Source organism: Drosophila pseudoobscura, chromosome 2, assembly GCF_009870125.1.
Source record: "Drosophila pseudoobscura strain MV-25-SWS-2005 chromosome 2, UCI_Dpse_MV25, whole genome shotgun sequence".
Taxonomy (NCBI): Eukaryota; Metazoa; Arthropoda; class Insecta; order Diptera; family Drosophilidae; genus Drosophila; species Drosophila pseudoobscura.
The window spans coordinates 4,791,978-4,804,433 of NC_046679.1; the positions used below are offsets into that span (position 1 = coordinate 4,791,978).

The following is a 12,456-nucleotide window of genomic DNA, read 5'->3' on the forward strand; positions in this document are numbered from 1 at the left end:
GAAACAATGCCCCTCTGGCAACAACTGGGGAATGGGGCTACATATGTAGGAGGTATATTGTGCGTAGTATTGCCCCTGCGGCCGACCCACATCTGGTCGGCTAATTGCACGGGCTACGTTTTTGCGGGAACACGTTTGTAAACAAAACTCAGCTGGCAAAATGCCTATTCTGAGCGCATGGGTGTGTTGTGTGTGTTTTTTCTGTTTCGGGTATGGAGTGCAATCGTTAACAACAAATTCTGTGCTCCGTGCGACTGTTATGTTTCAAGCAGCTTGGTTATCGTCTCTTTCAGTTGCGCCGGCTGGAAGACGCCACGTTCCGTGATGATGCCCGTGATCAGGGAGGCGGGCGTCACATCGAAGGCGGGGTTCCAGCAGTTGATGCCCGGTGCGGCGATCCGATGCTCGCCCACATGGGTCATTTCCCGATCGGGCCGTTCCTCGATGATGATGTGGTCGCCGCTGGGTATATGCAAATCGATGGAGGTCAGGGGGGCGGCCACAAAAAAGGGGACACCGTGATGCTTGGCCACCACCGCAATCTGGTAGGTTCCGATCTTGTTGGCCGTGTCGCCATTAGCCGCTACCTGCAAAGAGTGTGGTGCAAACGCTTAGATGAAATATCTATTTTGATCGATGTACGTGATGCACTCACGCGATCCGCTCCCACAACGACGGCTGCCACATTCTTGGCTCGCAGCAGGGCCGCCACCATGCTGTCCAGCACCAGGGTGGCGGGGAATTTCTCGTGCACCAGCTCATAGGCGGTAAGCCGAGCACCTTGGTTGTACGGCCGTGTCTCTGTGCAGTATACGTGCTCTGCGGATGGATGATTCGGTGATTAATTGTTGTCACGTTAGCGATTTGAATGCTCTAAGATACTCACCCAACTTTCCTAGCTCACTCAGCTGACGTACAACGCCCAGAGCCGTGCCGTAGCCCGCTGTGGCCAGTGATCCCGTGTTGCAGTGGGTAAGAACACGCACTGGACCGGACATCGGGGCTCCGGCCGCAGCAGCCACAAGCTGGAGAATGGCCTTGGCCCCGTGGGCACCGATCGCGCGATTATCGGCAATGTCTTTCTTGAGCATCGCCTCGGTGGCATTCAGGAATCTTTAATTACATGGGAATATTTGGCTGCACCTGGCTTTGGGTTGCTTTGCATAGCGACGTTGTTACCTTTGCTTCATGGCCGCCACGTCGACGTTGTCATCCTTGGTCAGGTCATTGGCCAGCGAAAGTAGTTCGTCGGCGGCCATTTTCATGTTGACTGCCGTCGGCCGGGCCGAAACCAAATAGTTCAGCTTCCCCTCGAGCTCCTGCCGCAGCGATTTCTTGCTGTCGAACTCCTCCGGATGGATCTCGACGGCCAGCGACAGGCAACCCACAATGGCAATGGCGGGGGCTCCTCGCACCTAGAAGAGCAATAAAAGGTAGACAGATGAGGAAGAGAGAGCACGAGTGGGGGATTAGTTATAGCCGTATCTCTGCTTATCTGGTGGTGACGTTGCGAAAAATTAAGAAAACAGTTTACATTGTATTATGTGGGGTGCTTCACGTGATAAGAGGTCCGCGTGCTCTTTGCATAAGTGATCTATCTCTTGGTTATTGGAAGAGCAGCACTTTGGGGTTTGGGGGCCACTCGGGCCATTAGCCCAGTACTAAGAGGTCTTCCGCCACAGCCCCCATCAGCCGTGCCCCACGGGTGGCCACACGGCCGGGTGGGGAGCAGGGAGTAGGTTTATTTTTGGCAAGCAAGCAAGCGTTTTTAAAAATTTTTAATTTCAATTACGTTATTTATAGCCAAGCGCAATAGACAACCGACAAGCGACAAGCGACAAACGACGCGATCACGACACAGATTAAGAAATGTACCAATAAGAATTTTAATGGCATGTGCCACCGTTGCCCCCTAATGTATGTGTGTGCCACTCTTTGGTGCATGCCACACTCACCTGCATCTTGTTGATGACCTTCCAGCCGTCCTCCACACCGCGGACGGGCAGGTACTTGGACTGCACCGGCAGCAGCAGCTGGTCCAGTATCTCCAGGCTGCCCCGAGTGTATTTGATCGATTGTAGACTCATCTCGCTTCGTTTTGTACTATATATGTTATATATTTGTGTATCTGGAATGGGGAGTGGATCATTAGCCGATGATTACGAGCAGACTGGGATGGGGTGTTCTATGGGCTGTGGACAACCCACATTTATCGATGCGTCGCGCGTCACAATATTCTAATGGAGCAGTGGCCCGAGAATTAATGGGAATCGAGCAGTTATTAATCGAACGGGACCGCCTACGTCCGTGAATTGCGACGTCTGCCAGGCAAACGGATCAGTGAGCAACTGAATGCGAGGCGACGGGCGCTACCTACGGCCCCCCATTCAGGGGGCGTCAAAAGAGAGAGCGTGTACGACTGAGGAAGAGGCAACAGCAGCGGCAGCGCCATCGACGATTAATTCATCTTGGCATATTGGCTGCTACTGGCGCTGGCGCTGTTCTGGCTGTCGCTCTGCTTCCGTCGCTGCTGCCGCTGCGTTGCCAATTGATAAAGGCTTTGCTTTGATCGAATTAGCTCCGCTGCAGCTGCCTCTGGCTCTGTCGACGCTGAAATTTCTTGATGACAATTCATAATGAAATGCGCGAAATCGCGTAGATCATCAGAGCAAATGTTATTAAGCAACACCGAATGATTCGGGCCGGTAATTAATGCTTCTGCAATTTGTTGGGCTGCTCTGCTCTGCTCTGCGTTTGTGACATGACAGGATGTTTGCCTTGGTCCAGTGCCAAGAACTTGTGTAAAACTTGTTAATTTGGCCAATACGCTGTCGGCAGTTTATCATGTAGCTGTCTGCCGCATGCAACAGATGGTTGCCGCTAATCGTAACCTCACACACACCACAGGCCAGCAGGCACTGAGAGAGAGAAGAAAAGGTGCCCGCTCAGGTAAATTTTGGTTATGAAACAATCCAATTAGAGCAATTGTCTTCACTTTTGGCTCTTTTGCGGAGCAAAACTCACCTGTTGGCCACCAATTGAGTATCAGTACATCGGTGTTTTTGCTTAAATAATTAATAAATTCTATGGCTTTTCGGTGTGGTCTCGTCTCTCTCTCTCTCTCCTCAGCCGGTGGTGGTCAAAACAACGTTGCACGTGTTTGTTATCGTCATGAATTACATATGTATGTAGTATTAGTATTTTTTTGTCGGCAAAAGTTCAACTACTTGAGGTACATATATGGCGGAAAATATTAACGATTGTAAATTCTTCTGGTAGATTCATGCCATCCCTTTTAACTTGCAAAAAAACACCCCCCATCTTTCCCCTGAACTGCGCTAAAATTGATACAATTTTCTTTATTTTCGGTGGAATATTAAAATACTCCGAGTTTACTATGGGTTAATCGTTCTCCGTCAAGGATTGGAAACCTTGATGTTCCCTCAAATATTACTACCTAGATAGAACATTTAGCCATGCCCTCATAATTTTATCCAATTAATGAACATATTTTCTATTTGACTGGCGTATTTTAAACACTTGCTTTTGTTGGATTTAGTCTAAAAAAAGTCAAGACAAACGAAAGAGTATAGTCGTTCATATTGCTCAATTTAGAGATTGCGTTGAATAATTCTGGCTAACTAAAGCCCTTAGTTTTCACCACATAATTTTACGCCAATAATGAATACATTTTCTACAAGATGCGTTAGTTTTTAGTTCTTGCTTTTATTGCATTTTGACTAAAACAAGGTTTAAACAAACAAGGTTTAAACATAAAAAAAAGGGTCGCAATGTTGCTGGTATTTTAAGACATGATGAGCGCATGTATACCCTATTTCGTTAATTTTATATGAGGATAAAACATAATTTATAAACCCCTTTTCTCAAATTGATATATTTTAGACATATTCATGTGTTTTATTAGTATCTTGTATACATTTATCTCGATCCCGATACCTACGGAGCCTGGGATGACAAACATTTTCTCAATTCTATAATATCCTTTTCCCTAGGGTATGTGGTGTGCTTGTTCGCGGCTCAGTGTGACCGAACTTTAGTTGTCCATTTCGATCAAAAGAAAATACCCATAAATATACCATTTCAGGTAGATTATTTAATATCATAGCGCGCCAGTGCGAAAGTTGTAGCCTACTCGGTCTGCCGCTAGGTGGCGTCGATTGCGCGCAAAATTTGAAATATGATGCTTTGGAGAAAATGTTATTTTAGTTAAAATATGATGTAAGAGATTGAAATTTACACAAAAATAAAAACTAGTCTGTGCAAGCATGAGGAGAGCGATCGGTTCGACTCTTTACCGCCTGCAGCCAGAGAAAACCCTGTTTATGCAATGCGATATCCAAGAGAAGTTCAAACCGGCCATACCGCTGATGATTGCGCTCATAGAAAACACCAAGAAATTGGTAAGCCAGCAGGAGACAGCAAAAGTGACAAGATAATGGGCGGAATCTAATGAATTTACATTGCAGTTGGCAGCTGGCAAGATCCTCAAGGTGCCCCTCCTGGTGACCGAACAATATCCCGAGAGGCTGGGCAAGACCATCTCCGAGCTGGACATTCAGCATGCCTGCGCCAACATACCAAAGACCAAGTTCAGCATGATCGTGGAGCCGATCAAGAAGAATATGGTTGACATTTTCAGCGGCAAGCCGCAGACGGTGGTTCTCTTTGGCCTGGAGGTGGGTTCTTTCCTGCAGGTTCTTTCTTGTAGATTCTCGTACGAACGTATCCGCTCCTCCCTCCCCCCTCTAGACCCACATCTGTGTGGAGCAAACGGCCTTTGACCTGATCAACAACAAGGTGGATGTGTGGCTGGTCGCCGACTGCTGTGCCTCGCGTCTCAATCAGGACCGGGACCTTGCTCTGGAGCGCCTGAGGGACATTGGATGCGTGATAACCAGCGCGGAGAGCGTGATGTTCAATCTGCTAAACAGCAAGGATCACCAGGCGTTCAAGCAGGTCTCGGCGCTGGTCAGGAAAGTTTCGGCGGATGTCCAGCTCTGGCAACGCACAAAGCCGCCAAAGAAGTGACCCCAGCGGCTCCTTTTCATGTTTTCTTTGCCTATTAAATGATGCATATTGCGTGTACCTCTGATGCAGAGGGTCTGTGGAGGGAGGAGGGGGAAATTATGAGAGAAGGACCCACCGGTAGGGCCGGCTCCCTGTCCTCGTCAACTCATAAACATCTCGGCCAAATGGACAGCTGAATGGAGGAGGCGCTGTAGCTGTAGCTGGAGCTGGAGCTGGGGATTGGTGCCTGCCCCTTTTTCGCCTAAGCGGCGCCTTATAAGCCCCATCAGCAGCCACTGCCGCCACACTGCCACATCGATAGCAACTCCTTGCTGCCAATTTATGCAATGACTTTGACTTGGCTTGGACTTGGTCTTGGTCTTGGACTGGGACCTGGAATTGGCTGCCGGGGCCGTTAAATTTTATGATGCAATCGCGACAATCGCCAGCGCCCATCTTCCCATCTTCCAATCTCAGCAGCATCCTCCATATCTGCGCTGCAGGCAGCCAGCAGGAGCAGGAGTAGCAGGAGCAGGAGCAGCACCAGCACCAGCAGCAGCAGCAGCACTCAAAGACCAAGTGATGGTGACAATGTAGGCAGGCGTCTGATTGACTCATAACAGGCCGGGCAAACATCGCGATCTTGATCGCCATTTGCATGCCAAAGAGATCTCTGCCTCCGGCTGTTGGCAATTTATTTGCCCAAGAAGACTCTCCTAGGTTGCTGGAGCTCCACTCCAGCCACAGTTGCAGTTCGAGTAGCCTCGACTCGGTTCGGTGTTCCTCTTGGGTCTTAAACCACTCGCTAGTGAAACTGATGGCGATGGCATCTTGGCACGCGATAAGTCAACAACTTATCCAGGTCTCCGGCTCCGCTAGATCTCAGATCTAGCCAATTAGGCATGCCTCTTCGCTTAGTCTAATCCCACATAAGTCCCACGTTAGCCTTAAAAGCAGACAGGGACAGGCCACAGGCAAGTGGCAGGGGCAGGGGCAAGGACTGGGGGCGTGCCACGCATCTGCGCTAAAAGTGAATTGGGCTAACGGCAACATGCGTAAAAGTATATTATCCCATGGCAACTCCACTCCACTCCACTTTGCTCTGCTCAATCCGATTCGACTCCAATCGACTCCACGGAGGTGGCGTGAGCCTCAACCCCAAAGCTCACAATCCTGCTCGGGGAGACCCATAAATTTCTGGCCTTGGAACAGGTTTTATTTTATAGCCAACCTCGCACTTGGCATATTAATAAATTTAGTTTTTCTTCGTTTTTTTTTACCGCACGATAAAAAAATGATAAATCTGTGAAATTGCCGCTCGATGTGCAAATGAACACGAGAGAGGATCGATGCTCTATGGCTCCATTTCCATTTCCATCTTCAATCTGGTGGTGCCTACCGTTGGAGCCACTGCCTCTGCTTCTGCGGCTGTGGTGAATCGATGAACGATTGGCGCTGCCGCCGCAGCTGAGGGAATTTATGTGCTTGCGGCATGGCAAGTGGCAACTGTGGACACGCTCATAGATCAAACAAGGGAGCAGCCAACACAAATACTCGTCCAAGAAATCGGAACAAACCGAGTCGAAGTGTTTGTTCCCTGGGGACAATCAATGCTCTGGGATTGGAAATACGAGCAGAAAAAAGAACCGCTGGAAGATCCCATTCGAAGTCAAAGAAATATTCCCCAGAACTAGGGATCTGTCACTCTATTATGGAACTAGTTCCACCTTTTGTAAGCAGATTCCATGTGAAGCTAATCCCCAAAGAATTATACCCTTTAAAGCACTCGTTTAAGCCGCCTTCCTACCATTACTCTACCCTTGCTGGATCGACTAATAGAACATGGTTTGTCCAGCATTTCCATAGATGAAAATGCCTGCAACTCTGTTGCAACTGTGTTGACAAATGTGAGAATGCCGGGCGGCGCTTCAAAGAGGTTGCCTCATGGCTCTTGGCTCTGGCTTCTTGGCTCTGCATTCGGCACACTCAGATTGCATAATTTATGGAGCCGCCTGCCCAAATTAGCCAAAATCTTGCCCGAGGGCCAAGCTCCCATCTAATGAGACAACTAATGAAAGATCGCCTGCAGTTCCCACACTCTGCCACTCTGCTACTCTGCTACTCTGCTGCTCTGCCACACGAGGCAAACGGGGCCGAGCACCGAGCAGACTCCGAAACGCTTCCTCTGCGAGTTGCCTTTTCTCATGCAACAATTAGTGCAATCATTTCATGCTAATTATTCGTTTGTTCTTCCAACCACCGCTCTGCTCTCCTTCCAGTGGGTGGGCGTGGCAGCCAGCTGCTGTCGGGGCTAGCGGTCATAGGGAAATTCTGTTTTGCCGTTTCCCGTTTTCCGCTTTCTGTAGTCAGTATTCGGTAGTAGAGAGGCAGTCTGTATTCTGGCCAAGTGAGACGTTTCCACGTCACCTGTTAACCCACAAAATGCATGTGGCCATTGACCAACAATTAGCCGCCTGGGATCTGTAGATATCTGCCTCTGTTAAGTGGCTACGAGTACATCTAATTAGCATATGAGATACATTTGTATCTGCGCGTACGAATGGGCGGGGTGGCTCTCGCATTTCTCCGGAGCGGCCTTTGGCTTTGGGGTGTTTCTGGGTGTGAGATTCTTGGGGGATAAGTAATAATTAGACCTTGACTTATGATTGTGGGCCTAGCAGCCGGCGATAATCGCTCGCTAACAAGAGACTGGAGTGGCTGCAGTGAATGGAGAGAATCGATACCCCAATGGTACATGGGGTATACGTATTAGGGACAATGCCAGAAATCAATCTAATGGGCAAACATTAGACAAACCAAAAAACTATTAAACTCCGAACACGGACTGCTGCTGGATTCCCTTGAATCCATTAAAGCCATCCTTGATGCCATAAATCGATCCCATTCCGAGCTTTGCCTTGTTAAATGTTCATCTCATTTGCCTATAATTTTCTCTCAGTGGTTTCACCTGCTGCTTCTCGAATTGAATGGTCAGCCAGGGACAATGGGATTGGGCTTGGGGGGGATCTGGGATTTGGGAGTCTGGAGTCCAAAGTCTGGTCTCCTGTCTCCGATAGAGATCTCTGCTGTTTATTTTCAGCTTGTCCGATCGCTCAAACTAGATCAAATGGAGATATGAATGCTGTTTACACCATGTCTTCGAATGTTTTCTCTCAATCCGAATGCTATCTTCACTTTTATCAAACAATACCGCAGCCCCGAACAATACCCCCAATGGTTTCAAAAGCAGTGAAAGGTTCGCTGCTCCACTTGGAGCTCCGCTCTCCGAGGGGGCCTCGCCAGAACACTCCACTCTTATAGTGTCTTATATGTAACTAATTTGCTTAAATGCGCTCACAATAAAAACAATTTCGCTTTGTTGGTTTTTCGGGGTTTTTTTGGCGGCGACAAGTTGCCGTAAATGTTGCAAGCTGTTTGGTCCCCCCCCAAAAAAGATTTTTTGTACAAATTTATGCTGGATATTCGGCTTGAATACTCGAATGCTCGACTGTTAAGTGTTTGTATATGGGCAATTGGCCAACAAAGGCGGCCAAGTCCAACACATTTGCGTGCTTTATCTGGCTGCAGCTCTCCCCCCAAATCCGCTACTCTTTCTTTGGGTCTCCTGGTTGGACATATCAAAGTGACTTGACTCCCATTTGACTTGCAGTCTATGCAGTCTTTGCAGTTGCTCTGCCCATATTTGGCCAATTTCACTTGTTCGGATCGTAGCTTCTTTCATTCTGCACAAACGGCAGAAAAGGCAGAGGCAAAGGCAGAGTCGGGCTGGAGATTGGTGGGGTGTCTGGCAATTAGATATGCACAATGTGCATTTACTTTCTAACCAAATTAGCATACATTTTATATGAATTTCATTTGGGAATTCCACATACAAAACAGACAGAGGAGAGAGGGAGAGAGAGAGAGAGGGAGAGAGAATTTTATCCTGCGATTGAGAAAGAAAGTGAATAAAATAGGAGGAATGGATGCACCTGATTGATTGTCTGACTTTTCTGCAGTCGATTGGCTTTCCCTGACCCAACCCCAGAGCCAGTGCCAGTGCCAGTGCCCAGTATTCCAATATTATTCCACTTGCCACAAATGTCAGGGGTTCAATCAGGCTCTTTGCCGGCCAACCTCCTCATCGCAACCATTTGTCAGAGCGGTCAAAGCATTGTGTTGTGTCACGACTACCCATAAACACCTAGTAAAAACTGAGAAATGATCAAATGGTCTGCCCACCGCTCTGTGGAGTGGACGATTGTGGTTATTAAATCGAAGTAATTTGCCATTGCCCCACAAAAGACGCCGCCGGGTCGGGGCTTCTTCTGCTGCAGTGTTCCGGCTGCATTTGTAATAGAAAGTGAAGCGTTGTCCAAGAGATTCACTTTCTGGGAAGCGGAACAAAGCAAGGGCTCGGCCCCAGCAGAAGTGCTAAGCGGCAGAAATGGGCTAATGGCAATGATTAGGGTTTGGATCTACTAATAAGGCTTATTAGAGGCTTCTACTGCTGCTGCTGTTACTGCTGCTCCAGTTCAATGGCCCTCTGGTCTATGCTCCCACAACTTCTGTCAAATGCATTCAATTAAGGTTAATTTATAGCCACTTCCCATTCGTAATTACCCGAGTGCCGATGGGGCAGGCACCCGGGCCCGGTCGTGGTTGCCACGAAAATGTGTCAGTGGCGTTTGGGTTGGCAAAACTTCTGCGGTTATGATTTGTGAAAAGCTCTCGGCCCATTCATTGTCCAATTCGGTTGGCCGTGATTAATGGAGTGTGGAGCCGCTTGAATTTGGCACAATCCCAGAAACCAGTGGACAAGCGAGCGTTGAGCGATGTAGGTGATGTTCCCGAGATCATCTTTGAATGCCAGGCACATGCTCGCCAGGGCCAGGGCCAGGGGCTGTGCTGTGCTGTGCTGTGCTCTGCTCTGCTGTTGGCTGCCGTTCAGTGATGTCCAGTTAGCCGGGTTTTTTCCCGGCTTGTAGGCCTGTCAGGCGGCAACACAAAACTGACAGCCAACATTGACAACCAGCGACGACGGCGACGACGACTACGACATCAGCATGGATAACAAGAGGTTACGGACCGGAGGCCAGGTCCACGTCCAGCAGCCGGAGCAGCAGCAGCGCCAGTTCCACGGGGTTCAGGCAACGGTAGCCCATGTCGGACATTCAAATAATGGAATGATGTTGTACCTGTGCCATGACCCATATCAGTTTTCCTTTGTGCTGCCTTTGCCCCTTCGCTCCTCGTGCGGGTGGCAAGGGGTTGGCTTATATTTCCAGGGGCCAGGAAAAAGTTCAGCGGGTCGTGGACAGAAATTGGTTGGCATATGAAAAGTGAAATTTCCCAGCAGCAGACCCCATTTGAATGACGACGGCGGCCCACGCTTAGGGTTTGACTGAATGAGCGAATGAACGAATGAACGAATGCACGAATGACTCACTGAGTGAGTGACCGAATGAACGAAGAAATGAATGGCCTGCCGGGGCTGCCAGCGAGCCGCCAAATGAAATGTGTTGACAGTGAGCGGAGCCGAAACGGGCAACAGATCAAAGTGAAATGTAGGAGGTTTTATGCTGATTTTCACAAGCTGCAACATTGGCAACATCAGCAACAGCTGCCCCGGCAATTTAGTGGCAGAAAAAAACACAGAAAAAACAAAAGTGAAGGCGGTCCAGGGTCCAGGAGATCTTCTTCTTCGTGGGGCCCAAAAGCTTTCATTAAATTTCTAAGCGAATTGCCAACAATCGGCCGCAGAACTGAATAACTTATGGAGCACCTCAAACACAAAGCACTCGAAGTCAGACTCGTTGCTTTCCACTCAAACTGAATTTTCTTTTGTGTTTGCAAACGGGTTTTCCTTCGGCAATCGAGTGGAGTGCACTCCTGGAGAGCAGGAGTGGAGGCTGGGGGGCGGGGCTTTTCTCTCGAACGCCACTCGGGTGTTGCTCTTTATTTTAATTTCCTGGGCAAAAATATCCCATCGAAGTGCTAATGAGACATAATGACATAACAGCCACCAAGGCCAGGGACTAATTTATTATGCCACTTCATCGTAGGAAGGTGCAGCTGCACCATGCACCGTGCACCGTGCACCATGCTCCTGCCCCTGTCACCTGCCCTCTACATATTTTCCTTTGCCAATATTTCCTAATATTCGCAATCATTTAACTTAATGTGCGAACATTAATTTTCCAAGCCAAGGATGGGGAGGATGCGAGCGCGCCTCCGTCTCTGTCTCTGTCTCCGTCTTCGAATGGGATGCTGCCTCTGCCTCTGCTGCTGCTGCTGGAAGGCAATCTCTGGCTAGATCTTGCCGCATTCATCGTTGGGCAAATAACCGAACACGATATTCACTAATGAGACTGGGTAACGCAATGTGGGCGTGTCCCCGCCGGCCTTCGTGAGCCAACAACAAACAATTCAATTTTCCTGGCCGCCGGGCAGGAAAGCCGCCCAAAAAAGCCACATCGGTGCCAGGGGGATGCATAGAATAAAACATTTGCAATTTATAGCTTAATGCATGCAACGTGCGTCAGATTGCACCTTCAGATTGGACCCACAATGAGGGACGTTTTAGTTTCAGCCCGCAGTCCGCAGTCGATGTCCAGGTCCGCGTCCGACTGCCAGTGGGAGTCATCCACACTGCAGCCTCCAGTCGACGGGATGCAACTCTCGATCTCCCGTATTAAGTTTCACTTTGCAGTAGCAATTTGTCACTCACAAATAAAGCATACTCGCGCCCCGGGAGCAGATTCTCTCTGTCTCTATCGGCTGAGGGACTGTGAGAACCGAAGACTGGAAGACTGTAAGTCGGCTGAAGAGGCAGGCCTCCTCAGTTAAGTGTGCCGGCCTAAACACTTTTCAATGCCACTTGTGTTGACTTTTCAACCCAAAAGCGAAATGAAAACGAAACCGGCGAGGGCCGTGAAAATGAAAACGTTCCAAACGTTTCCAAAAACAAAAGAGAAAATGCGGCCGGCAAGTGTGTGGGCCATTCGGTATTCAAGTGTGATGGCTGTCACTCACAGTTGGCCCGAAGAGGAAGAGAGGCCACGGCATTCGAGTCGCGGTCTTTAGGGCTCCCCGTGTCACTGGGTCAAGCCAAAGCCAAAGCCACAGCCACAGCCGAAACCAAAGCCAAAGTCGAGTGAAGGAACTGATGTCGAATATCAAAACAAACACATGCAAAAATACTCGAACAGAGCTAGACTCCAAGCAGGGTTGTCCCCCCCGTCCGAACAGAGTCAAAAGACTCGAGACACAAACTTGGCCAAAACGCACTTGTTGCGATTTCAGCTTTTTGCCCATTTTCTTTGACTGCAAAGCACTTCAAAGCCGCCGCCGCCGCCGCACAATGAGCCCGGCCTGCGCCGAGCGTGCGCGTCTTAGCCCAGTTATAACAACGAAAAATCAACATCG

General features: G+C 49.0%; 2 protein-coding genes and 1 long non-coding RNA gene across 5 annotated transcripts; 2 read left to right on the forward strand and 1 right to left on the reverse strand.

Annotated features, from left to right (window-relative positions):
* Positions 1-32: 32 nt before the first annotated feature.
* LOC4800729 (methylthioribose-1-phosphate isomerase) lies at positions 33-3,155 on the reverse strand. 3 transcript variants are annotated; one of them, XM_015183010.2, is made up of 6 exons: positions 3,025-3,155; positions 1,956-2,128; positions 1,180-1,415; positions 887-1,113; positions 656-819; positions 258-587 (listed from the first exon to the last, which is right to left on the reverse strand). In XM_015183010.2, the coding sequence occupies exons 2-6, from the start codon at positions 2,085-2,087 to the stop codon at positions 258-260; spliced, it is 1,089 nt and encodes a 362-aa protein (XP_015038496.2). In that variant the 5' UTR covers positions 2,088-2,128; positions 3,025-3,155. The 3 variants fall into 3 exon arrangements, with proteins under 3 accessions (XP_033241805.1, XP_015038496.2, XP_001357949.2); XM_001357912.4 differs by lacking the exon at positions 3,025-3,155 and adding an exon at positions 2,208-2,461; XM_033385914.1 differs by lacking the exon at positions 3,025-3,155 and having other exon boundaries at positions 33-587; positions 1,956-2,087.
* On the forward strand, positions 1,596-3,102 carry LOC117185658 (uncharacterized). The gene is made up of 2 exons (XR_004471131.1): positions 1,596-1,735; positions 1,804-3,102. It is a non-coding gene; the product is annotated as an uncharacterized lncRNA (long non-coding RNA).
* Positions 3,156-4,201: 1,046 nt separating the features above from the next.
* LOC4800730 (isochorismatase domain-containing protein 1) lies at positions 4,202-5,106 on the forward strand. Its single transcript, XM_001357913.3, has 3 exons — positions 4,202-4,421; positions 4,488-4,697; positions 4,771-5,106. The coding sequence occupies exons 1-3, from the start codon at positions 4,287-4,289 to the stop codon at positions 5,047-5,049; spliced, it is 624 nt and encodes a 207-aa protein (XP_001357950.2). The 5' UTR covers positions 4,202-4,286; the 3' UTR covers positions 5,050-5,106.
* The last annotated feature ends 7,350 nt before the right edge of the window (positions 5,107-12,456 follow it).